This window comes from Pseudomyrmex gracilis, unplaced genomic scaffold (genome assembly GCF_002006095.1).
Source record: "Pseudomyrmex gracilis isolate BER0280 unplaced genomic scaffold, ASM200609v1 scaffold_201, whole genome shotgun sequence".
NCBI classification, from domain to species: Eukaryota; Metazoa; Arthropoda; class Insecta; order Hymenoptera; family Formicidae; genus Pseudomyrmex; species Pseudomyrmex gracilis.
In genome coordinates, this window is record NW_018020785.1 from 245109 (window position 1) to 271274 (window position 26166).

The 26166-nt window shown below is 30.4% G+C and overlaps 5 protein-coding genes across 19 annotated transcripts; 2 read left to right on the forward strand and 3 right to left on the reverse strand.

The window, feature by feature from the left end:
• Positions 1-1383: 1383 nt before the first annotated feature.
• Positions 1384-3210, reverse strand: LOC109858378 (nudC domain-containing protein 3). Of its 2 annotated transcripts, none has more exons than XM_020435543.1 (4): positions 2787-3210; positions 2132-2672; positions 1854-2042; positions 1384-1735 (listed from the first exon to the last, which is right to left on the reverse strand). In XM_020435543.1, the coding sequence occupies exons 1-4, from the start codon at positions 2882-2884 to the stop codon at positions 1631-1633; spliced, it is 933 nt and encodes a 310-aa protein (XP_020291132.1). In that variant the 5' UTR covers positions 2885-3210; the 3' UTR covers positions 1384-1630. The 2 variants fall into 2 exon arrangements, with proteins under 2 accessions (XP_020291132.1, XP_020291133.1); XM_020435544.1 differs by having other exon boundaries at positions 2132-2667; positions 2787-2877.
• A 146-nt stretch (positions 3211-3356) lies between these two features.
• On the forward strand, positions 3357-4528 carry LOC109858379 (protein C10). The gene is made up of 3 exons (XM_020435545.1): positions 3357-3721; positions 3887-4063; positions 4286-4528. The coding sequence occupies exons 1-3, from the start codon at positions 3682-3684 to the stop codon at positions 4417-4419; spliced, it is 351 nt and encodes a 116-aa protein (XP_020291134.1). The 5' UTR covers positions 3357-3681; the 3' UTR covers positions 4420-4528.
• A 422-nt stretch (positions 4529-4950) lies between these two features.
• On the reverse strand, positions 4951-15950 carry LOC109858380 (epsin-2). Of its 13 annotated transcripts, XM_020435560.1 has the most exons (16): positions 15700-15950; positions 13711-13755; positions 12547-12658; positions 10819-10911; positions 10483-10741; positions 10166-10365; positions 10042-10093; positions 9684-9846; positions 9470-9602; positions 9329-9361; positions 9134-9218; positions 8835-8953; positions 8430-8727; positions 8164-8343; positions 7849-7871; positions 7317-7391 (listed from the first exon to the last, which is right to left on the reverse strand). In XM_020435560.1, the coding sequence occupies exons 3-15, from the start codon at positions 12559-12561 to the stop codon at positions 7855-7857; spliced, it is 1647 nt and encodes a 548-aa protein (XP_020291149.1). In that variant the 5' UTR covers positions 12562-12658; positions 13711-13755; positions 15700-15950; the 3' UTR covers positions 7317-7391; positions 7849-7854. The 13 variants fall into 13 exon arrangements, with proteins under 13 accessions (XP_020291143.1, XP_020291136.1, XP_020291135.1 ...); XM_020435554.1 differs by lacking the exon at positions 7849-7871 and having other exon boundaries at positions 4951-7391; positions 10042-10087; positions 15700-15949; XM_020435547.1 differs by lacking the exon at positions 7849-7871 and having other exon boundaries at positions 4951-7391; positions 12547-12601; positions 15700-15948.
• A 1070-nt stretch (positions 15951-17020) lies between these two features.
• Positions 17021-20152, reverse strand: LOC109858390 (cell cycle control protein 50A). Of its 2 annotated transcripts, XM_020435574.1 has the most exons (5): positions 19953-20152; positions 18939-19769; positions 18586-18751; positions 18174-18232; positions 17021-17353 (listed from the first exon to the last, which is right to left on the reverse strand). In XM_020435574.1, the coding sequence occupies exons 1-4, from the start codon at positions 20002-20004 to the stop codon at positions 18220-18222; spliced, it is 1062 nt and encodes a 353-aa protein (XP_020291163.1). In that variant the 5' UTR covers positions 20005-20152; the 3' UTR covers positions 17021-17353; positions 18174-18219. The 2 variants fall into 2 exon arrangements, with proteins under 2 accessions (XP_020291163.1, XP_020291161.1); XM_020435572.1 differs by lacking the exon at positions 18174-18232.
• Positions 20153-20805: 653 nt separating this feature from the next.
• LOC109858391 (transcriptional protein SWT1-like) lies at positions 20806-26163 on the forward strand. The gene is made up of 13 exons (XM_020435575.1): positions 20806-21130; positions 21329-21355; positions 21437-21926; positions 22166-22327; positions 22442-22680; positions 22846-23094; positions 23202-23423; positions 23841-24092; positions 24176-24371; positions 24602-24720; positions 24838-24995; positions 25087-25227; positions 25364-26163. Exons 1-13 carry the CDS (start codon positions 20999-21001, stop codon positions 25590-25592), a joined length of 2616 nt encoding a protein of 871 aa, XP_020291164.1. The 5' UTR covers positions 20806-20998; the 3' UTR covers positions 25593-26163.
• Positions 26164-26166: the final 3 nt, after the last annotated feature.

The window sequence follows — 26166 nt, forward strand, 5'->3', positions numbered from 1 at the left end:
AACGGCCCGACTTGCGACTTACCTCGAAGGAAAGCCAGCCGAGAGAGCAAGGAGAGAGAACCGGATCCCAGGTGGGGATGGACTTAGCCTCGGGCAGGTATATTACCTGTGTTTTACCCGCAGCGACGCTCAACTTACGACGGCACACAACCTGTTGCTGTTGCACCTGACACAACGAGAATGCTCTGCGCTCGAAGAAACGACTCTATCTTTCAACTCGAAAGTTGAAAATACTGTTGTTTCTTCGATTAGAATTTTACTTATCGTTCTTCTCACAAGAATTCCCGCGAGACTTTATTGTGATGATTGTTTCTTGCGAGATATCATCTTGACACTGCTGTGCAACGTAATAACGAAAATATTGCAAAAATCTTATTATCACTCGGTAAATTGAAAACCAGAACGGAATTAATGCGGTGTGTTCGAAATCGCAAGAAATTCACACGTTTATTCGTTTAATTCTTTCGCGTCCATTTAGCAGAATTAAAATTCTTCCAAATTATTTCATCAACTTTGTTCTCATAAATATTGTTGTAGTTGATTACAAAGTAACGAAAAGTTTTTGATTTACGTGAGCAAAACGATCGCGAGTTTTTCACAAGAGAGTTATTGCGAAAATAAGAATTAATTTTTGTATCAAACATGTGAAACATATGTTTACACGCAACACACTTGCCGTGGCGCTATATCCATGAAAACCTGTTTGTGTGTGCACGAGGTAAAAGCTTAGGAAAGTAGTAAAACGTTCTACGAAATGAGAACAGTTTCTTCGAGGCTGTCTATCTACAAACCCGCTCTTGCTTCGTCCCTATAGTGATTCCACCACCACTTATACGAGATAAAGTCAACGCGTAAACGCGCTGAGGAAAAGCGTAGGATTCTTCGCATTCTATAAACTCTCGGATCGCTCATGGATTTCGCACTACGATATGTTACTACTGAGAATTCAAAGAAGCATTACCCTCTGCTTTCGTAAATCCGCTATCTATTTCTTTACGTACAATATCTATATTTTGTATAAAATTGTTATATATATAATTTAAACTAAAATATATAATAAATAATAAGTGTATATAAATTTCGTATTTTTTTTATATCGAAAACTTCTTGTAGCTCAAACGTCCGCGGAGATCGTATAGTTCAAATTTGTTTTTAAAATAAAAAATCTCACACACGTTTTAAATATCGACATATTGATATAAATTTTTATACATTAAATAAATAAATACATATTTATTCGTAAGAGAAATGAAAATTAATAGATGAATGTTCCATCTCACGATATAAAATATAGTTATACTAAAGTTAGTTATACTAAATAGAGGTATATATTTACTTTTTAAAAATCTTTACATTTATTTTGAGATTCTTATATGACACGTATAAACTGTTGTGAGTTTTTTTTCAGTAAAATCTCTAAATATAATTAGTTGAAACGCACATAAATAAGTTTGTTTTTTTTCCGCAATTTTTTTATCTTAAATATAAAATAAGTACAAAATGCATACAAAATAGAAATATTTCGCAGAACAATGCAATTGATACACGTAAAATTTGTAGAAGTATCAATATACAATATGTATTTTAATTTATAACATCAGATATATTGCACAAAAGATTAACACATATACTAATTAAATTTGAGAACAGATGGATCATAAGGTTTACCTCGGAAAGGCGATCCTTCTGCATCCCATGCTTTTTTCAAACTTGCCTCTATATTTTTGCGATTTTTCTAAAACCATAAAACATGTATCATGTCATAAAATATAAATAATAAATTGAAGTAAATATTTGTTATAACACATATGCTAGCTGGACACAGAGTATGTGTACGAGACATGGAAGATTACCTTCTCATCTGTAGTTTCATTGCCCGAGAGTTTCTGTTGATGATTCCACATCAATTCTTGCACTTTCATTTGTTCATCTGGCGTCATATCGTCAAAATTTTTCGAACAGTCTATCTGGCGTAAATCGATTTTCGGTTCGTTAACTATCAAAGCATCCCACCATGTTTCAGTAACTTTTTCAAGATGAATCTATAGACAAATAATTAGATAAATATACAATGAGTAACATATACTTAGATAATTCAAAGAATTAGAAATACAAATCTTTGTTTACACACACTGATTTGTTTCCCGGGTACAATACTCCACATAGATTCATCTTTCCGAATTTTGAAACTAAATTTGCCATTGAAAAGATTTTTCCAAGTGGAATCTTCTCCAGAATCAGACGACTTAACGTCAATTCTGATTTCATCCGAAGTTATATTGACTTTGAGAAAGCTAGATGATTTTACATATTCCGGTATGTTCACAAGTACATCCAAATCAGTAAGAGTTTGAGTCCAGACATAATTATCTCTCACAGCTCCATTGTAACTGTCTGCTGTGTGATCTGTATTGGATGATTTTGCAGAAGAAACTGTGTTATCAGAGTCGTTACATGGTGCAGTTTTTTTGGTCTCTTTTGTGGAATTAAAACATTCTGCATTATTCTCATTAGTTTTACAATTATCTGTAGACAATTTTCTCTTCCGTGAAGAATTTAATGCCCAATCCTTCCATCTGCTCAAAGTGCTTGCCACAAGTATATCTATTTCTTTGTGTGCAAATCCTATTTTCTGCATAGAGTTTTTCGGGTGTTCTTCATAAAAATCTGTGCTAATATCACAAAATATATTACACAAGGAAGTAGATCATTAATAAATTCTAAGACAATTCTGAGAAAAAAAAAGTATAAAAATAATGACATTCTAAAGAGATTGATATACGTACCATCTGTATAAGAATCCAAAAATAGTATCCAAGAAATTAGCCACGTTTTTTGATTCGCGAAGTACGTGCATTAACGATTCGTCGTGTTTCGAATCCATGATTGTATACAAAAGAAAATCACCACGAAGTTCTGTGGTGAAACTTTTATATTGTGTTTGACAGACAAAACTCTAGAATTGTTAGTTGTTTGTAAGAGAGAATAAGTGACTAAACGTAATTTAGAACAAACTTATACATGTAGTAACAGCTCCAAGTTCAGAAAAAATTTATAGTAAACAGAACTCTCGATGGACATATATGGCTCCGAATTGTGTACAGCTGACTTTGACAATATGGCGCGTTTCAACAGGTACACATCTCTTTAGTATACATGTACGCACGTGTCTCGATATTTTGAAAAAAATGTAAAAGACATATAAAACTCTCTTGCTCTTATTAATTAATTTTAATAATGAAATAAGCAGTAATAATCTTATCGGATTATATGAATATCAGCTAAACTAAAAGGATATTACCGTACGTTGATGGAGATTTGGTTGAATTTCAACGCCAAAAGATGGGGCATTTTATCACTGATTAATGCACATGCTCGAAAAAGTGTTTCTGCTAGCGATAGATGACAGATTTGGGTTTGTAAACATCTTTCGTGTGTAAACCGTGTAAACATCTTTCATTTTTGCGAGTTAAGCATTTTCCGATTGGTCATATTCAGAAATTGTGGCTCAGAGTTGTGTCTAATAATTCTTATTGTCTTCGAGCGCGTGTTTTCTACTCAATGAAATAACTGCAGGATAAAAAAGAGTGGCTGGAAGATTTTATAACCTGTTAAAAAATCGTAATATCGGTTGCTGGGCGCGTTAATAATACGACACAAGAAAACTAATATTTTTACACTATGGCAAGCGTTCCTGGATTTACGTTAGAAACCGCAAAAGGTATGTATTCAGAGAATATATGTACGTACATTTTCTAAAATGTAAAACAAATCAGTTACGCATTTATATTATAATTGAAAATACCGCATGCCTTCAATTTTTCAAATTGATATTGAAGAAACAGACTTCTCTGTTCAAGAAACAAATTCTTTGTTTATTTTTTAGCTGTACTGACAGATATTCTGACAGCATTGAATACACCAGAAAATCTACAAAAACTTACAGAAGCGAAAGAAAATTCTGGCAATGAAATGTTAAAAATGATGCAGTTTGTATTTCCATTAGTTACACAAATTCAAATGGATGTCATAAAAAATTATGGATTTCCGGAAGGAAGAGAAGGTTTGTTTGTGTGTTGTTTGTGGTTGCGTTCCGATATTCGCTGCCGCTACTAAAAATCTATACTTCACGTCGCACATGCTATATAGATTCTCAGTACTGGCAGTAAATATCGGAACAACTTTTATAAGCTTGAAATTATTTTTTATTTTTCTTCTTCTTCTTATTATTATTATTAAAAACAATAAAATAGAATTATATATTTACCGAATGTGTGTAAAACAGGAACTGTACAATTTGCGCAACTCATTAGAGCTTTAGAGAGAGAAGATGCTGAAGTAGCACAATTACACAGCCAGGTGCGTTCGTATTTTCTTCCACCAGTTACGATAAATTCTTCAACCGAAGCATCTCTTTAAACTAAATTTACATAATCTTTGATATATACAGACTTTTATCATCTATAAAAAAAAAGTTCACATGTATGTGTGTGTGTTCATATATCTTGTACATTAGTTTTATTTTATCACTGCCTTAAAAACATAAATAATTTGTGTGTAAATTTAAACAAATTATTCTATATATTACTTATTAAATATTCTATAAAAATGAAAATTTTATATATCACATTTTGTTTCGATATTTTAATAAATTATATATTGCAATTATATTAATTAAATTATGTATAAGATGCAAAAGATAAGTCTTACTACAAGCTATGTGAAAAATAAGTAATATATATATATATTTTTTTTTTATTGAATAAGTGAATGAATCATGTAATATTTCAATTAATATTGTTACGATCGCCCGATAATCATGAAATCTTAGTGCACAATCTTATTTTCTAGAAAATAAGAAAGTTTCAAAGGAATCTTGAATATTTTTAATTGAGAAAACTTAAAAATTTTATATTTATTTATATAATATTAATAAGTATGCCATATATATAATCTACTAAAATATATAATATTTATTTATATAAATGTTCTTTGAATTTCTTTCCCGCTATTACATCAGCTTTAAAAATTTTTAAAATATTCTACTTGTTCGCACAGAGATGAAGTTGTGTACATAAATGATTTTTATATTCATTATTACATATATAAAATGAATAAAAAATATAGGTATAGAAACAAAATTAGAGGATAACAAAAAAAGCACTACAAAACAGAAATATAGAACGATGTGTCACCTTATACGCTCAACAGCGTTATTGGTTAACAAAGGATCTTTCATTTTATATTTTTGAAAAATTGCTTAAATAATATATAAAAATATAAATTTTTACACAATCGTTATATATATATATATATATATTATACATTTTAACTTCATGTCCTGGCGAACATCGGCATAAATTACAGATTAAATTATACAATTTCACTCATATAAGCAAGTATGTTAACTGCGCAAAGCCAACAGAAATTGAAGATGTAACGATAAATAATACATTGGAATCAACACATTTGCTCGATTGCTTATACACACTGTTGAATCGTGTAATTTTCCCGATTGATTTATAATAGAGATAGTTCGATGGTTGCAGTTCCCCTTTGTCAATGTTATGTAGCGACATTGACAACGAACAGTTGTCTTCGTATAAAATTGGAAAATGTATCGTTTTTTTTTTGTTTTTTTTTATTTTTTTGTTTTTTTGAAGTAAATGATGATACACATCATGTAAAAGTTTGATCATTTTCTTTTAAAAAAGTTTAGCTCTTTATGTTATTCATGTATAAGTTGTATTTTCTACACCCCTTAAACAATACTATTTTCTACAAGAATAGAACATGGCAATGACGATGAGTCGAGCAATAGCCTCGTGGGAAATATATCAAAACTTCTTACATATAAAGCACACCACAAACATTTGACAAGTGGGGAACGATACACTATAATATATATGTACATTGTTTTTTGTTTTTTTTTGTTATATAAATCAAAATACATGTTAATAAATTTGTTACACACAAAGAAATCTGATTTGTATCGTTCAAGTCATGCGAATTTTAAAAACACGGGTAGCGAGTAGGCAAGAACTTGCTCTGTATAGATTTGCTATTATTTATTCTACAAGCGACTTCGCTTTTAAATACCTTGAGGGATTTCGGTAAAAATGTTAAATATGAATTGAATACACGATCTTCGATAAGAAATAACGCATTTGTTATTTCAATTTATACATCGATGATTCTCACAAATACGCGGCGGATATACGTAAATTCTTATTTCATTGCTCTCTTTGAATTTGATTCTTCGGCCACGTTAAGTTTGCACGAACTTGACGTAGTATTTACGGTTGATCGAAACCGAATATCCAGGTAATAAAAACAACACAAGATTATTTACTCGATGTGCCGTCAAAATAATGCAAATACTACTTTCACAGTTTTTGTTTCACTTAAAAGTGTCCTATGTGTGTCAAATAGCGTGTACGTTATCTGTGAACTGACCGTCTGTACAGCTGTAACAAATTCGTGTTTCTGTGCAACACAGTAGCTGTCCCTGCGCTACAAGTTCTGTTAAAAAGTAAGCCACACTTACGAATTTTGCAAACCATAAATCTATGCGCATTTAACGCGAACGGAGAACCCTGGTCGATATAACAACGCATTTCCAGATCACGATTACAGTCTCACGATCTCGTTTTTACTGTAGAAAACATGTGTACAAATGTAAAACGCACAAACCGATCTTAACACCAGCTTTATCTTATGTTCTTTTATCCAAACAGCGAAGCGACATTGCTGAGCAGTCTTTCCCTGAATCGATTCGTACATAGAAAATAGTTCATATAGAGAAAGAAGTTTATATAAAATCTAGTCGTACTTTGGAATCGCTTAAGCGTTCACAAAGTTAAAACATGATTTAGGTGTGTTGTACCTTTTCAACTATCCAACCATCGTTTTAATTACACATATTTCACACTTCTATTAGTTAGTTGTTAAGTGATTACTCCACAATAAACTTTAAAAAGCGATTAGTACATGCAAGAAAGAAAAAAAACTTGTACAACGGTCATAAGTGTGTTACGTTATATAATTCATTGAAAAATAATGGTTTTTAATTAATAAATATCCATTGATGGGATGATGGTCTTTCCTTCTTACATCGCGTTTCACCCTTCTCACATAATAATTGCTACAATTAAAGTATTTTTTTCGTTAACCGAAATCTATACCGTATAGAATTACAAGTAGAATTGCAAATCATGTCTCGTAGACCGCAATAACTATGAAGATTTCGATTGATCGATCAGGCTACGAGAGGAACGGATTAGCAGTAGATGTATTTGCTGCTGTCCATGGATCCTGTCGAATCTGATTGATTGTAGGACGGGGTGGTGGCGTCACAGTTGCAAACGGATTTGCTGGATATGACATAGTTGCTATAAAAATTTAATATATTATTAGAATAAAATAACTTCTAAAGAGACAATGCAATTATTTAAATGTTTTTACTTTTTTTTTCTTTTTCTAGTATGTAACAGTTTGATATTTTTCGGTAATTTATATATATTTGACATACTGCACAAAATACATAGATACAAGTAAAATTATATAATTGCGAAAATTAAGAAGAAAAAGAAGTATCTATTTATAAAAGAGATAAACAAATCCGTGTAATATATATTAGAATATTATTAGAATATAGAATATATGTGTGTATATATATTTCGAAGAAAGATTCAAATCACAGTACTCCCAGCTATAAAAAAAAAAAATTAAAAAATGACGCACTGAAATAATATATGAAAATACATCATAAGCAGTAATATATATACTGTATATTTCAATCAACTCATGCATTCATGCCACATTCTTAGTCTTATTACTGATACTCACGAACTCTTATTTCCAATGAAATGCTATTTTGCAGAATTAGAGTGTTACACATAAAAAAAATAGATGTATATGTTTTTTTTATAAAATCTGAGTTATCGTATAGCGACTCTCTATTGTTTTAATTAGATTTTACCTCTGATGGAGTTTAATGCTAAAAAGAATTTAATATACAAAAACTTTTTATATAAGTACGAAAAAATATGAAATATTTGACCAATAGTACATTTAAGCGGAAATATTTAGAATACTGGACTTATCTTTTTCTCAATATTTATGCATTTTGCACAATTTTAATTGCGGACACAAAAGACTTACTTGCAGGCGTAGGAGCGGCAGGTTTAATCGCCGAAGCACTGACGAGATTATCCAAATTGACAAGCGCAGAATTTTCCCCTAAGAAGGATTGTGGTGTTTTTTTCACAGCACCTGTGCTGGCAGGAAGATTATCAGCCATGCTTCCCAGATCGAAGGGATCTCCTGATGCTGATGTACCATCTATTTAAACATTTATACATACTTTTAGAAAATATTTTAAAACATTTTACTAGAAAAATTTGGATACTTTAATGATTATAAAATACCATTATTAACTGTTTGTGGACTACTTCCAAGTTTTGCTCTGTTACTGATGACGTCGAATTCGTCTAAATCACTTAGCGGACTCGTTGCAACGGCGTTACCATTATTCTGAGAAGAAAAATTGCTAAACCCCAATCCTGTACCGTTGAAACCATTGCTGGTAGTACTGAGAGTAGTAGCGGTTGAAGACGCTGGCGGTAAGTTAAAGCCTAAATTTTGAGGAGATTGTGTTGCAAAGCCGATGTTTTGCGTCAAAGTTGAGTTGCTGAAAGATGATGACGATGCTATGCCATCTTGAGTCTATAAAAAAGAATATATTAGGGAAAGATTTTAATTTTTACATACATATTCTCTCTTATGACTATCGTAGAATTGGCAAGGATTTTAGGAGAATAAACTTATGTCACCTTGTTCGTTTCTGATTCAGTAGTAGATGGAACTGGTAACCAAGGATCATTCGCACGAGGAGGAGATACGACCGTAGCAGGAGATGGTGCAGGTGCGCGCCATGGATCGATAGCGTTAGCTGTAATTAAAGAATTGATATTGTGAATCAATGAAAAGAAATATAAACGTAATAATACTTAGAGATTATTTTGACAAGCAATTGTGATCGTTTTTAACAAAAATAACACAAAAAAAGATTAAATAAAAACGTGCTGTAAAAAAATAAACTATTGCGATACACGTTCGTAACGATACTCACCTGATCTTTGAGGAACAGGTGTCCACGGATCTACCGAGGGTGACGTAGTACTCGTTGTGGGAACACTCCACGGATCATTTTGTGGCTGCACAAGACGAAACTCTATTAATCATTCTTCAATCACTCCGCTATGGTTATTCTATTCGTTTAAATATATAATTTTGATTTCCTTCACAACACGTTCACTGGACATACCTTATATTCATGTAACTTAGATAAATCCAAAGACTGGTGCATATCATGCAAAAACGACATTCGTTACCATGCAAAGTGCGATTATCTAATTTGTTGTTAAATAAGCACAAAGTAGCACTTAATGAAATAAGCACAAAGTACCTGAGGTCTGGGCGGCGCAGTTATCGGAACGCCCCAAGGGTCGGTTTGTGCTTGCGCAGAAGAACCGCTTGCTTCTCCTAAATGTACATCAAGTAAATCTAAAATGTGACTTTGCTTCTCGGATTGCGGAGCTCTGCAATTGATACATCGATACGTAAAATGAAAGATCGAATATTGTTTTATATTATGTTAAAAAATTGCGTTGATCACTCACTTAAAATCTTGCTGACTCTGGCTGAGGGCTAACTGTAATCTTACATCATCGCTACGCCTTCTTTGTTCCTCTTGCTCCGCTTCTTCTCTAGACATAGCCAAGGCCAGTTGTAATTGTAATTCTTCTTCTCCTACTGTTTGCGGTCTTGCGGCTTCCAGTTCCGCTAGAAAAAAATAGATTTTTTTGTTAATCTTTATATGAAATAGAAATAGTATTTTAAGAAAAATGTGCATGAAATATGATGAGAGAATCTAGACCAAATGCATTTAAAAAAAAAATTATCTCTCTGCGATTAAAACAATCTTAATACCAAAGATTGTAATACAAAAAATTTTATAATAATAAAGAGAAAATTTACTTGCACGTCTAGCCGATGGTTCAGATAAATTACAAGGCTCCCAATCCTGAAACTGTGTAATAACTTATTGTTTCTTTTAATAGTAGTTTAAATTGATATTATATTCATCAATAATATTACTTACGTCTCTGCTAACAGGAGACATCGTATCTAAACCGTCACTTCCAAAACCACTAACAGACTGTGCAAATCTCTCTTTTGCTTTCAATGCACGAGCTCGCTCGTTTCTCAATCTCTCGTCATCTTTTAATAAGGCCACTAATTGTTTTGCTTTCTCCCGCACATTAATTCCTTGATCTTTATGCCCGTCCATGTATTGGAAATCTACACAAAAGTTTATACAATTATTAAAAAGAGAAACTAGAAGTAAAAAAAAAAATCAACACCTCTGACAAGAGCGATAAGAAGAGCTCTGAAGAGAAGAGATAAAATTTGTGTTACCTTTTAAAGTTTGGATGGCAAAAATATTCTCTTTGCACTGTTGCGCTACTTTTTCACTTCCTGTCTTGATGAGATACTCTAAGAGAACTAAAGCTTTGTATACGTGCCGCCAATTTTTCCCATGATCGTTTAATCTCTTCCATAACATTTGCATAATCTCCGTAAATGCTACAACATTGTATGTTAAGTCGGCAATTTCTGCCATAAGTGTACTACTTGGACCCCAAGGATCATTACTGGTAGCTTTTCGTACAGCTTTCTATAGAAAAAAAATCAAAGTTGTTTTTAGAAACATTCTATTGTTATCATTGTATATTAATAAGGATGATACTTTACCTGAGCATTGCTATAGTTATGGGCGAGATTCATAATATCTCGTCTAATACCTGCTAGATTCATCTGCATGACGTCTTGACCTTGTCTCCTCATCTATAATATTATTGCTATTTGTTACTCGATTATTAGTATTATATGTATCTTCCATATAGAAGCCCATATTTATTATCGTATTTATTAAACGCAAATTGAGTTATATGTCAGATATACATTTGACAAAATTACTCATCAAAAGTTATAACATGTAAGGATAATATATTTAAAAAATCTATAAATATTAATATCTCTATGTGTATTTCTTAAGTTTTCTAATAGATTCTTGATGATTTTTTCACTAATTTGTAGCGTGTGTATACATAAACACACGCTAAACAACACACACACATTGAAACTTTATTAGGATTACTTATGTATATACATATAGTTACTGTGTAAAGGCACTATAGAAAATATACAATTAAAATCGTAATACAAGAAATTTGATAATAAATATAGGCAGTTTATTTATATACAAGCCATGCAACAACATATGCATTATACATGTGTAAATATTACAAACCCAAACATATTATGTAAATATTACAAAATAATATTAGTAATAAAATGATTCAGTAAAATATAAATTTTATAATAATAAGGTAATCGATATATACAGAAAAAATTTAGAGATAGAAAAAAACATGCATATTATTAAAAGTAGATTTTTGTAAAGAAAAAAAATGCAAAGAAAAAAAGATCATATAACTTATAAGAGGAATATTACCTATTTATACCATGTTCACACACAAATATATTATATCAAATATGTCTATTCTTATTGATTATAAACGTTGGTTTGTTAATATAAAAAAACATATATACATATATATACATATATACATATACATATATATACATATATATACGTATACATACATACATACATACATACATACATACATACATACATACATACATATATATATAATTGGCAAAAAATATATTTTCAAATAAAATTATACAAGCACACAAAACTAAAAATATACACAAAGCAGCTTTATACATATATAACTTCAGTGTTCGTCATAACTTCAATGTTCGTAATTTGAAGTACAATTTATAATCAAGTTTTATATAATTAAATGTTCAATTACATAATTTAAAAATATGCTTATATATGTCACATATAAGTACAAAAAGTTGTTAAATATTTTAAGAGAAAAAGAATATTTATCCTTTTCGAATATTACTTATGAGAAAATATGTCCTCTTGAGATGTGCCTATATAAACTTGCAATTTTAATATATTATTACATGATTTGTTTTATCTTCAAATTAATATTAATGAAACTTCAAATAACACACTGTGTGGTAACAGTAAATAAATCAATTTTATAAATAAGTCGTATAAAATAATATTGATGCAATACTGACTTGCATAATGTCACATATTTGTCATTACCAATTTTTATTGTTACTGTTATTTTACTGGTAAATGTTAAAAATATAATAAAAGTGCATTATAACAAAAAATAAAAAATAAAAAATAAAATTGAATATAGATCACACATACAACATAACAATCAGAGCTCGTAAAAATATTAAATTATTTTTACATAGAAAAGATTGACACATATTATTTATTTAACACAGAAATCTTCTAATAATATGTTTTAACATCAAGTATCTCAGGTTATCAAGTGAGTATATTTGTTAATTCCAACAATTGTGAACATTATTGAAATTTACCTTTTGCATTGCCATTCTTGATTAATGAAATATCACTGGCGTAGTTGAAGAAGTTCTAGGAAATGTATTGCCCAGAAATATTAAATACTCCGAATCACAACAAAAGCCTAAACTGTCAGAGACAATACAATAAGTATGGAAAATTTGATACACATTTACCACATTTAATAAATGATTATTTTGTATATATGGGTGATAATGACATTAAAATTAATTAGTTAACTAATAATATTATGCAAATGAATATTACATAAAGTTTTAAGTTTAACAAAAGTCTTAAAGAAATTTTATAAATATACAATCGCGAATATTCAAAACATTAATAGTGTTATAAATATTTGACACATTTGTAACAATTGTTAGCATAATTATGTTACAATCAATTAAATTAAAAGAAAACAAGGTCACAGGCAGTTTTGCTTTTAATAGGCACAACTCATTTGTTTTGTTTTTTATAATAATATTGTTGATGTTACACACATCACTTTAAGTTATAACTGTCTTCCATTGAAAAATTTGTACTTTTAAAAAATTTGTACTTGTTTAAACATGTATTTCACAGTGAAAATATAAATATAATTTAAAGAATGCAAACAGATAATTATAAATAGTAATTTACAATGACTAATATAATCTTTGCATAAAATGTTATCATCCATGTAGCACATATTACACATGTTGGAGGATTAATTAGATATAACTTGGATTAATTTTAAAACAAAAATATTCAGTAAAAAGTATGTTTACATAAATTTAAAATTAAAAAACAATCTTCTATACTGTAATTTATCAAAAACAAATTTAATCTTTTTATTATGTTCTACGTCCTAGTTATAATTATATTTAAAACTTATATTAATGTATCACATAATATGTATAAGTGACAATTGATCAACACATGTGATAATTGATCAACTACATAAAGAAACTTATTATACTTCATTAAACAACATAAAATATGTAAACCACTAAGCCAAGGAAAAAAATATGTGTGTACTTTCCCTCTTTTTCTTTAAATAATACAAACTATTTTACAAGCAATTGCAACTTATTTCAAAATTTGAAAAACTTACAGGAATAAAAACCTTATTTAATCAAAAGCTACCTTATTTGCAGATGATAAAATACATGCAGAAAAATTTGAAAGAAAAAAAAATTACTTACAGTGATGAATATAAAGATGCCTTTTACTAGAAATGTACTGCTCTTCTGAAAAAAAAAAGAGGACAACTTTTTTATCTGTAACTCAATATTCTGTTATATTGTTTTAATTGCTTATCTTATCTAACAGATATAGTATAGATATCATTCTATTCTTCATTGGAGCAATATATTATCACTGTATCTAAGATTAATTAATAAGAAAAAAGCAGAAAACATTCTAAGTATATTGTTTTAAAAATAATATCTTGAAATATCTTTAATACTTTAACTACCAAAATGATTTTAAATACATGGATGCCATATATTGTCATAGTTTATAAAAAGAGAAGTGTAACAATATAAAACATTTATATTACATAATATTGATTATTTATGTTTATCAGTAAGTTATTAATTCTTTCTGTCAATCATACAACAAAACATATAATTGCTTTCATAACATCATGACAATTTGCTCTTTCTTCTTACTATCAACTATGACTATGCAAAAATATTACCTAGACTTGCTTGCAAAAAAAAAAACAAAGTAAAAAGCATAATTGCTAAAAATGCTAGAAATATTATCTAATGCATTTCTCGAACTAAAGTGAATTAACATTTCTTCTAAGGTTTCCTTCCATCATGTTAATAGCATTATACATGTAATTGACCATGAAAGTATTGATCATTGTTCTCTCTGCCCTTTTGTACTACTTAGTTAATTTTTTATTTAATGTATAGAACATGACAAGTATAGTTTATATGTTATTGTTTATATATATATATATAAACAATATTGTTTATATATATATATATATTATTGTTCTAACAGTTTTATATATTAGAACAATAACAAGCAATAAATAAGAAAAATTGAAATATTAATAAAATAACAGATGATCAAGATGTAATTAGTCGATTACAGCAGATAAAATTTGGAATGAATATATGTTTCAAAACATATTTTGAGAGAAATGTTACATTATGCATTTTTACTGTGTCAAATGGAAAATTTCAATACTTTCAATTTAAAAAACAGAAAATTTCACTTTACAATATCTTGAAGATTGTCAAATGATGCAATGACATGCACAAATACACAGAATGGCAGGATACGTAAGTAGAAAATTGCTTATACTATAAAAATTACTAGTAAATTTAAAGAGATTGATGCAAACTGCGCGTGTGTTCTTTTTCACTCGTCACGTTCTCCTGCGCCACGAAATCACGGGTAAACGTTCTACGTCAGTTGTGAGTCGGAGCCGTACATACCGTCGCTCATACACACACACCACACACAGTCAAGTACGCTCGCGAGCTGTACAAAAGAGGGAAAAAAAACGAGAAAAACAGATGGATGCATTCCCGTTTAAAGAGCAACCACATCGCATCGCGGCGCGTACCGCTCACTCCGGACTCGTGACTACCAAATGAAGTAATCACACCGCGTTACACATCTATCATCGATTTCCAAACGGACCCTCGTGCGATCCGACAGACGTCGATTTCACGGTGACCACCGTTTCCGCGTAACTTCGTTTTTCCTGAGAGTAGCAAGTTCGGCGAAATCGCGCGAGGAACGGGCGCGGCCGTGTCTGTTGTGAATCGCCTGTCAGCGACCCGTCGTCGACGCGGATGCGCGCATACAGACGAGCTATCTTGTTCCTGGTTTTTTTTCCCGTCGCGGAAGAGCAACACGTTTGTGACGGCGCGCGCGGAATGTCACAAAACGCGCCGCGTGAGATTCCTCGCGTGCCGCGACTCCGTCGCTACTGTTGACTGAGTGACGAGGACGATGATAATGACGACAACGAGGATGGATGATGATAATGATGATGATGATGACGACCACGATGATAATAATGATGATAATGATGATGACGATGACAACGACGATGAAGATGACAACGCGAGAACGACAACGACGATAACGACGATAACGACGACAACGACGACGACAATGACGGTGACAACAAGCGATGGCAACGATGGGAACACGTTTGTACTCACCTTAGTACACGTGCGTGTACCACTCGGAAATTTTCAAAAACGCGAACTTTTGAACCGACTGGGAAAGACAGGGAGAAGCAAAAGAATATAAAACACTTATGACAAGTCCATTCACAGGCACTGACGAATTACAATGTGATCGCGTAGCAAGATGGCGCTCAAACGCTATTTCCGCTTTGCTCCGCTCGCCGCGCCCGCGCTCGGCATCACTCGACATTTTGTTCTAATCGTTTCAAATTGTTTGCGCTCTTTTCTAGAATGATCTATTTGTTAGCTAGGTATTCTTCTTGTTCTTTTCGTAAAAAAAAAAAATTATAAGATTTTTTTTTGCAAAGTTGAAAAAAATGATACATAGATTTTTATAAGCGTCTTAAATAATTGTAAATATCAGGAAAAGACAACTATTATAAATAAAAAACATCATATTGAGTTTTAATTATTTATTTATTACATTCAGTTGACTAGATTGATGTTACAAATATTTTGTTTATTGCAAGTTAACGTTAGCTATGCGATTATAAAGTGATTGTACTTATATTACGTTTATAAACTTTTTTTATGTTACGCATCATAAACATACTACGTAGTCGGATATATATAGTATACTTTATTTAAGGCACAGTAAATTAAAATCGCGTTCAGAATATGTATCGAGAGAAAAACAATTCCGAACGATAACTTCATAGATAGCTACAGGGAATTACGCATGAAAAAAAAAAAAAAAAAGAATTAATTTGTACAGAACTATATATATCACTAAACCAGCTTCTAAAAAAATACACATATCATTATTTTTATTTCTTATACATAAATACTCTTTCTGAAATAAAAATAAGTATTTTTTACTATATTTCTACTGTATATTTTTCTCCCCCTGTATACTCTTTTCCCTAGATATTTCTAAAATACCTAGGAATTAGGAAAATAAATATTTAGATATTTAATAAAATATAAGAAGTACGAAAAAAAAATATTTAGATACTTAATAAAATATTTCGATATTTAATAAAAGTATATTTTAAGTAGAAGTACATATAAATTAAACAATTTCGAAGTAATTTACCAAATTAATGATAAGTCTCGTCTGTAAACTATTAAATTGTGAAAAGAATTTGTGCACGTTTTTGAAGATATTTTTTTTGAACATTGAAACAAATTTTAATCTATTCGTGTGTCAACACACACACACAAAGTACATTAAAAATGAATAAGCTTCTATAGACTCAACAGGTAATTATATATCTGTTATTGCATCGTATAAAAAAGGAACATTAAATATATATTTAATAATTATAAAAAACTATTTGACAAATTAGAGAACTGAATTTCAATACATTTATCTCATCATTGCATAATCACTAGTAACACGTTAACTGTCACATCGTCTATGTATGTATCTGTTAGTGCCTCATTATTATTTCTTAAATAGTAGTAAAACTAAATATTTTCAATAGAACACTTAAACTAATAAAACATATCATGAAAAACAATTGCAATTAACAAAAAATAATACTTTACTGTAAATAAATACACTAATGACACAGTCAACGTGATATTTTAAAGTAACAAAGATAATCGATAAAATCATTTTTAGTAGAAGAATCATTCCTAATGATATTCCGTAGTTGGAGTCACATTGATCATATCGGCGGTGCTAAAAAAAAAAATTTATATATATATACATATATATATGATAACTGTACAAACAAAAACTCACTGCACATAACTCTTTAATTTGCTTAAATAAAATCCAACAATAATATATAAGCACGTAAAAAATCAAAGTGCTTTCAACAACTGAAAAATTATATTAACGATTTTAATCATTTTTGTTTAAGGCATGCTACATGCTTTTATATATATTTGTTCATATTTCTTTGAAAGAATGACTTCTATTATAATTTGTAAAATAACTTGTATACATATATGTATATTTATTTCTTTAATAAAGATTGTTAGAAGTTATATTCATACACATCAGCATAAGAAGCAAAAACTATAAGAGATGCACCTGACACAAAAATGTTTGGATAAAGTATATAATAAATGTAAGGTGATTTTGATATATATATAATATTATAATATGTAGAAACTCCTATATATTATAATTATAAAATTGCTTACCTCTTATAATTTTTTAAAAGTAATTATACAATTATTAATAAGCGATAGCATTATTTAAACAACGTTATTTAATGTCGAAGAGAAGAGATTACATGTAAGAACTTATCTTAAACAATTGCTCCATTTTTTTTTTTTTTTGACATACACAGTTTAGCAAAGCATACGATACATTAAATATGACTAGTCGAACTAAATATCAGGTACTTCTTTTACACACACATATTGTTATTGAAGTATAGAAATATCGAAATTGTAATGATAAAACGTCGCCCAACTGGTCATATTTTACCACACAAAGCAACATTTTGTGTTAATCAGAGTAGATATAACACAATATCACAAACACTTACAAGAACATACACGGTGTGCCTAAGATTATTTTCTTGTAGTCATCTTTTACATTAGTCTGCTGTATAACATATATCAGATTACATTATCACAAACTCACATGTACAAAAGAGAAATATTAAATCTTGTACCTCTTTTGTATGATCTAAGAGTTAAGTTGTTACAAAATACGAGTGAATATATACAGCTACATGTTTCAATGTGCACAAAGTTTAAAATTACACAAAATTTAATGTCTGTGAACATTAAAGATATTAATAGAAGTTTTTTGCTTTTATATGGATTTTGCATTCAGTAACCGTTGTAGTTGTTCCTTCACCGTATCAAAGATGTTGTTAAGCTGAATACTTTTGTTTTTTATTTGTATACATAGACAAGTGAAAGAAATAGAGCATATAAGTAGACAGTGATTACCTCTTGGAACATTTAATATGTATAATGAGCAATGCTATGCCCAGAACCAAACATAAGCTTCCAACAATAATGTAAGCATAACCAAGGAAAGGATTCTTTCCTCCTAAGAGCGAAGTTGTACTTAAAATCATCTTTTTCTTTCCATGAAAGGCGGATACTGAAAATACTGAAAAAAGATATATGAACATTAGCTCTTATAATATATATATACATAATCTTGTGTGTGTTCCATTTATAAATTGTTATTAATATATTGCTTATAAATTATTTATATTTATAGATTATTCTTCTGTGTAAATATTATAAAGTATAAAATTATAAAAGTTTAATTTTAATTTGCTCAAATCACTTACAATACTTGATTGTAAGAGTATAGTTTCCTGCAACCAGACCACTTTTAAAGCCATCTTGCTCATGGTCAACTCTACGGTAAAGTTTTCGGAAAGTTGGCAATGCAGCAGTTCTCATCCATACAATTAAATCTTCATTTTGAAATCCATTGTTGTCCGGATTATCAGGATCCAACTGCCAGATTTCTTTACTCCAATTCTTTGGCTTGGCAAAGGTTTTAAATGCCGTCTGCAAATCTCCCTCAGGATTTCTGAATTTGATAGTTTTGTCAGATGGCCAAGCTATGCCAGTATTTAGCAACGGTACAGACTTATTATGCTTTATAGAAAACAGTGTTAGCTCATCGCTAAAAAGTGAATTGGCAATGGCTCCACATGGAGCAATCGGACGGTTAGTGCCATTTTCATTGTGATACGCAAAAGGTTCACAATCGGTTGAAACTATGTCACTTAGTTTTCCTAATAATTGAGTATCATCTCGAGACTTAACATATCTGCGATGATTCTGATAAAAGTTTGTTAGGCCATAATACATATAAACTTTGTCAACAAAAGGCTCACGAAGCTCAAAAGTAATCTTACAAAAACAGGACTCTGTAGAATCTTCTGCAAGTACATCTGCACATTTCTTATGTAATTTATTCTCACCAGTTATATTAACGGATTCACAATCAGTGTAATCTACAATATGTTCTTTGACTTCATCAGAAAAATGAAGTAGTCCTATACCAACTGGTATAAATGCAACTCCTATTACAAAGAATGTAGGTAGAACTGTGCCAGCTGTAAGTATTGGTTGCCAGGCTGGTAACCTTTGTTGCTTGAATGCGCTATCTGTATATACCAAAGTAAGTCACAAGTGTATATATATATATATATATAAGCAATTTCGTTAGAAATAAAATTTGTGTATATGCTATATTTGCTATACATAGTATAGCAAAGAGAAAACGAGAGATAGAGAGACTGTTTTTTATAGATTAAATATTTATCTTCAATATTTATCTTTCAACTCACCAGAAGGTTTTTTCGATTTAGGCACTGCATCCACCTCACTGATGGATGTCATGATTTGTCAGAATGTTTAATCAGTGTCAATACTACTAGTATCTGAGAATTTCTGAATAATCAATTTATTCTAGTTCTCGACTGCCATTTGCAAAATATAATCAGAACTGATAAAAGCACACATATACGTCAGGTATTACGGAAACCATTTGTTAGTGATCATTTTCATTGATGTTAGAAAATTAAAAGCTGATGCACATGTTACTTTGTTCAAGGCGCACATGTAAAAATCAACCAATCGAATCACGTCCGATAGCTATACAGGCATTTGCACATGAAAAAGTTTATAAGGTTTGTTCGCGTCGCATGCTCCAACATGCTCCTATTCGCTCCAACGCGATTTTTTTCAATGAATCTTTAATAAAACTTTAAAATTTTTTAAATAAATTTTTTCAATAAAAAAAAGTCGCACTCAGTGCGCACTAGTGCAGGCTACCGAATTCGCTGTTAGGGCGTGATGGGGCGAGTAAAGAGCCGTCTACAATGGAGAGTTGTAGGCCGTAACAGTAAGAAATTGACAAATCACAATCGATTATTCTTCTGTACTTTGCCTGTGATTGGTCAATTTCTTACTATTACGGCCTACAACTCTCCATTGTAGACGGCTCTTAAATGGTCCACTGAGCGGACTGAGCCAGTGATGTAAGATCTTGCACCCTAGCACCAAGAGCACCGAGGTGGTGGGAGCCACTGGGAATACGCACACAAGCGAGACCGCCGTCCGTGTGTGTGACGTCATGCACACGGACGGCGGTCTCGCTTGTGTGCGTATTCCCAGTGGCTCCCACCACCTCGGTGCTCTTGGTGCTAGGGTGCAAGATCTTACATCACTGGACTGAGCCACAACTGCGCCAAACCAAACTTTTTGCTCTCAGTCTTCTCTCTACTATCGCAAAAATTCTTATGAGCCTGGCCGCTCTCAGGCTTATCTTTTTAGTTTACTGAGCCATTTTTTCATCAAACCAACCATCTCAGGTTTTTCTCAAACGGCAACAATGATCAAGCAACATTTACCGGATAATTGGATTGTTGTTAATTCCAAAAGTTATCCAGACAAGATTTATTATTTTAATGTAAAAACAAGCCAATCTTCTTGGAATCAACCTACACTGGAGAAATCAAATAAGGTATTTTAGTATTTAGTAATTGAAATTTCTACACTTTTGTCGTATCTCTGTAACAGTTGTGAAGTTCTTTGATGTATATCACAACAATAGTGTTATGAGACTCTCGAAGAACTTAGGTGTGACCTTATGACTCAATGTGTTTATTATTTAGTCAAGAATATACTATTTCTCAACTTTCTTATTTCTCTCTTGTTTTAGATGTATCATTATAATAAAACATTAATTGTTAAGTATAATTATTTATTCTGTTACTGTTTTTTTTTCCGCTTTCGTATTTTTTCAAATGTGTTAATATTTATTTTATAGGCATCTTACTTAACCAAACATTCTAAGCTATCTAATAAACAAGGAAAGTTTTCCAGTAAACAAAAATCACATGATAAAATGGTAGAGACATCAAAATCAAGAGCACTACAAGAAAAAATGTCTTCAAACACAAAAGTGATAAGCAAAGCTACATCGTCTTCATCTTCAACAAGTTCATCTTCAACAAGTTCATCTTCAACAAGTTCATCTTCAAGTGTGACACAGAGTAATACATCATCGAGTGTGCATAGCACTAGTAATAAAACACAAACATACACACCACAAATGTGTGCTCTTCAAGAAAAAATTCAAAAAAAGAATTTAAATACATCTAATAGGAGTTCAAATACATCTAATGCAAGTTTGTCTAGTAAAAGTGCAAATACATCAAGCACATCTAATCCAGATAGATCAAAATCAATTATTAAATATAAAACACAAGAAGAAAGAAATACCGAAAATAAAAGAAGACATTATTGGAATAAAAATGGTACTGTGCAATATATATATATATATATGTATATACATATCAAAATAACAATTATAGTTATAAATTTGTTTATTGAAAAAAAAACATCACAATAATCTACAAATCAAGACTGCATTTGGTTTTTGCAAGCGCAACAATGTTTTATTGTGAATTTTGTATCGATTTAGCTCTGAATTACTTTTTTTTACTATATTTTAAAAAAACAATATCATAGATTAAATGTTGAATTTTATGTATAGGAAAAAAAGAAGAAAATTATGGGTTGAGGAAAAATTTGGCAAAAGAACGTATGCAAATGATAAGGAAACATTTAGGTCTTGATAAAAAGAAGTGTAAAGAAATTGGTCATGTCATTGTCGACAAAACACCTTTCCAAAAATCTAATACCACTGCATCTTGTGGTAAGCAGATACACTCTTAGTTATACATTTTAATTATATTTAAAATGGTCTTGTAAATATATGTTTCTAATTTTACTACTAGTTTTTGAGATAATTGTTTTGTTACTATTACAGATAATAACAACTTTAGATCCACATATATTTATAAAAATGCTGAAGCGCGACTAAAGAAGTTACGTGATAGACTTATGAAAGAAACCACATATGAAAAAAACACAGTCTTGCAAAATCAAAAAAATCAAGAAAAACCTGAGATAATGACCAGTGACAAATTAATAGAACAAGCAAAGCATGAAGTTTTATACGAAGAAATGGATTGGGAACCAATGAAGGATGAAGAAATCACTTTAGAGGTATTTTGTCAATGAAATTTATATTACATCGACAATGTAATTTTTTTTAATTGTATTATACTAATAATTATTGATTGTTGTAAATGGATATTTATTTTACTGTTCTAAAAACATTTTTAAATTGCACAAATATGTCATGTATACGTATATATTTTTTATACATAGATCGAGGTTGCTAGAACACAATTATGTAGAGAGAATCATAAAAATACAACAGACTGTATATCAGAAAATACAATAGAGCAAGCAACACAGTCTAACAATGGAGCGGAATCGTCAGACAAACCCCCAATTTACATCGTTGTTGATACAAATGTTTTTTTAACAAATCTTCAAATCATCGAAGAAGCAAGAGATGCAATATTTAAAAATTATTCATGTTCTTATATTGTAATTGCATGGACTGTCATATGTGTAAGTACATGACATAATATACTGAATACATGAGTGTATACTACATTCTGTTGCGATCTACGTTTCACAATTAACAATTATTTTCTGGATAATTTTTTTTTTAACAGGAACTAGATTATCTTAAAGATTCGAGACGAAGGCTTGAATTAAATGCAAAAGTGAGAAAAGCTATATCTTTTATCCACGAACAATTTTCTTCTAAACATCCACGTGTCATAGGACAAACACAAGAACAGGCAGCCAAAAATAAAAAAAAGTTTGCTATCACTTGTCCCGATGATGATATCCTACAATGTTGTTTACAAATTCAAAAGTTACAAAAACATGTGGTAAGAGAAGTTTTGGTTTTTCTTCTCTCTTTCTTCTCTATTATAAAAAGTTCATGCCAAGAATCAGAGTCAATCATTTATTTCGATGTTTTTATTGTTGATTCTTTTCTGTGACGCTGATTGGTTTTCGGCTATTTACATCGCAACTTTAATAGAGGTTACATAGGGATTACATAGTTATATTTATTATGATTCGCGGATGAGATAATATCAAAAACATATGAGAATATATACAATAATACACACATAAATAAATATATATACACACACACACACACACACACACACACACACACACACACACACACACATATACATTATAACGTCAATGGCGTATTGTTAAGAAATATATAATTTGTGTTGTGACTTCTTGTGTAATATATTACATGTGTATGTATACACTTTTATTGGATACAGGTTTTATTATCGTATGATAAGAATTTATGCACTAAGGCAATGCTACATAATATGGTGATCGTGGAGCGTAAAGATACTCTCGATAAAATAGATACCATAATCAAACCAGACAATGAAACAATTAGTCAGTCAAATCCGTCAAGTAGTGTGATTAACAACAATTCATACAGTTCCCTCTTTAGCGAAGAATTGCGTTTAGCAGACAATATTTTTGTGAACATAAAGGCAGTAATGAAAGATTTTTTGTCAACGGTATGTGTAATGTGACTAATTGTAAGTTCGTGGCCATTTTATTTTCATAAGCTCTTATATCTGACATATTTATTGTCCATCAGATTATCAGCAAACAAATGTCGATGATTTATGGAGAAGCGGAATGGCAAACGTACGTTATCATAAAACCACCGTGGACTATAGTAACTGCGTTAAAATGTGCAATAAAGCACTGGATTGCTGCTGTAAGCGAGGCATTCCAGAGACGTGCTGAACTTTGTCTGAAAGAGTTGCTTCAAGCTTTTGAACATGCACCAGGTATATTTATATGTATATTATATGGCAATAATGTAATACGATCTTGCACAAACCTGATGTAATACGGAAAAACTTGGAAAAACTTAACGTTTCACCAATTGTAAATCTTTTATACACACACGTATATTACAATAAAAAATTTTAAATAGTTAATTATTTGTTAATTCTTATATATAATAAAATTTTATAATATTATAAAAGTTAGTAACTTATCTTGATATTACTTTCAGATGGTGGTAGAAAATTAGAGAAACTTGAATATATCTTAGAAAAATGCAATGACTTTGTACAATTGGCAGATACAGAGAAATATGGCAATCTCATAACAGAAACGATCAATACCATCATTGTAATACTTTGTATTATACATTAAAATATATTATAAATAAATAACCATATATATACACATATATATATATATACATATTAATAAATAATACAAGTAATCAAACTAAAATATTTTTAGATACTTAAAGAGAAATGTCGAAATTATATCGCCGAAATAAATACAAAAAAATTACATGAAAAAATAGGCTTTACCGACAATATTCAAGAGCAAGAGGTCAGAGCAGCAAGAACATTTCAATGCTTTGAAAACATTTACAGTTACACATGTGACTTTTGGTAAGATTTTACTTATGCAAATATCTACTAATAAGATTGTTGTCGCTTTTTATGATTTTGTAATCGGACAAATTTATTGTTTTTATAATAGCGGTTTGGCGTGTAGCATCGCAGGAATGCCATGTATGATTAATTTTAAGCCTATGGATCCACCATTATCAAACACGGATGTAAAGAATATTCGACCAGAAATCACCAGAAAAGTAATCGATCTGACGCAAAATTTAAATAAGTAAGTTAAGATTTATCATAATATCGACAAATAATATAGTAACACTAAAAATTCTTTCTTTCTTTTACTTTTGTATTACGCGTACAGTTTATATTAGGTACATATTATATATAGATTTTGTTTGTATATGTGTTAGGTTACTGACTCAAGCTGAGAAGCCTGTAAAATATCAGACATTGGTTAATTTGCAACAAAACTTGAACACATTTTTGCCTGATAAATACGATAGAACAAAAATGCCATTTGATGTGGAACTGTTGGATATATATTGTTGTTTGAGACTGAAGGAAGATATATTGAAAAATGGATTGAGACAGTTACAAGAACTAAGTGATCACTTCTGTGCCTTAGCTACTCGCACGTAGCGTGTATACAGTATATATGTATATATGTGCAGCTTCTTTTGTCGTTATTTATTTTCAATGCGATCTACTTATTACAGATATATCTACGACAAAATGCGTATTTTTATACTTTGAGAGGTAATACAATAATAATATTTTAAGTAATAACAAGTAATAGTAGATTTATTTTAAAGAGTATAACACAATATATCGAAATATATATATATATATTCCTTACAAGTTACTATAAGTCATTATGTGTGTTTTGAATTTGTGATAGTCTTTTATTCAAAGGTAAGCAAATCTCGTAAACATTTATTACTTCAAAGAAAACATTTTATATTTATTATAGGTAGAGTATAACGGTTGTTATAACAGTTATTAAGACAAATTTTATTTGTATTGTATATGTTTACATTTAACGCGATAATCAAGATAGATAATCAAGACTTAGGGAGCGCGTCACAAATTGTAGATGTTTCTAGTCTCTCGAAAAGACTGCATAATTTTGAATACTTACTTTTCTATTTTATACAAATATTGTGAATAGTTTTTCGCACATTGTTGTGTGTGTGTGCGTGTGTGCGTGTGTGTC

Bases quoted from the DNA above. Each gene is read 5' to 3' on its own strand.
- LOC109858378 (XM_020435543.1), bottom strand. From the start codon at position 2,884: ATGGATTCGAAACACGACGAATCGTTAATGCACGTACTTCGCGAATCA. The intron at 2,673-2,786 runs GTACGTATATCA...TTGTGATATTAG, and splicing joins TTTGGATTCTTATACAGATG to CACAGATTTTTATGAAGAAC. The intron at 1,736-1,853 runs GTAATCTTCCAT...TTATGGTTTTAG, and splicing joins ATGAAACTACAGATGAGAAG to AAAAATCGCAAAAATATAGA.
- LOC109858379 (XM_020435545.1), top strand. From the start codon at position 3,682: ATGGCAAGCGTTCCTGGATTTACGTTAGAAACCGCAAAAG. The intron at 3,722-3,886 runs GTATGTATTCAG...TTTATTTTTTAG, and splicing joins TACGTTAGAAACCGCAAAAG to CTGTACTGACAGATATTCTG. The intron at 4,064-4,285 runs GTTTGTTTGTGT...TGTGTAAAACAG, and splicing joins ATTTCCGGAAGGAAGAGAAG to GAACTGTACAATTTGCGCAA.
- LOC109858380 (XM_020435547.1), bottom strand. The intron at 10,366-10,482 runs GTAACACAAATT...ACTTTTGTGTAG, and splicing joins TGCCATCCAAACTTTAAAAG to ATTTCCAATACATGGACGGG. The intron at 8,728-8,834 runs GTGACATAAGTT...TCTTTTTTATAG, and splicing joins CTGAATCAGAAACGAACAAG to ACTCAAGATGGCATAGCATC.
- LOC109858390 (XM_020435572.1), bottom strand. From the start codon at position 20,004: ATGACATCCATCAGTGAGGTGGATGCAGTGCCTAAATCGAAAAAACCT. The intron at 19,770-19,952 runs GTGAGTTGAAAG...TGGTATATACAG, and splicing joins TAAATCGAAAAAACCTTCTG to ATAGCGCATTCAAGCAACAA. The intron at 17,354-18,585 runs GTAATCACTGTC...TTTTTTTTTTAG, and splicing joins CATATTAAATGTTCCAAGAG to CACCGCCGATATGATCAATG.
- LOC109858391 (XM_020435575.1), top strand. From the start codon at position 20,999: ATGATCAAGCAACATTTACCGGATAATTGGATTGTTGTTAATTCCAAA. The intron at 21,131-21,328 runs GTATTTTAGTAT...CTCTTGTTTTAG, and splicing joins CACTGGAGAAATCAAATAAG to ATGTATCATTATAATAAAAC. The intron at 24,093-24,175 runs GTATGTGTAATG...ATTGTCCATCAG, and splicing joins TGAAAGATTTTTTGTCAACG to ATTATCAGCAAACAAATGTC.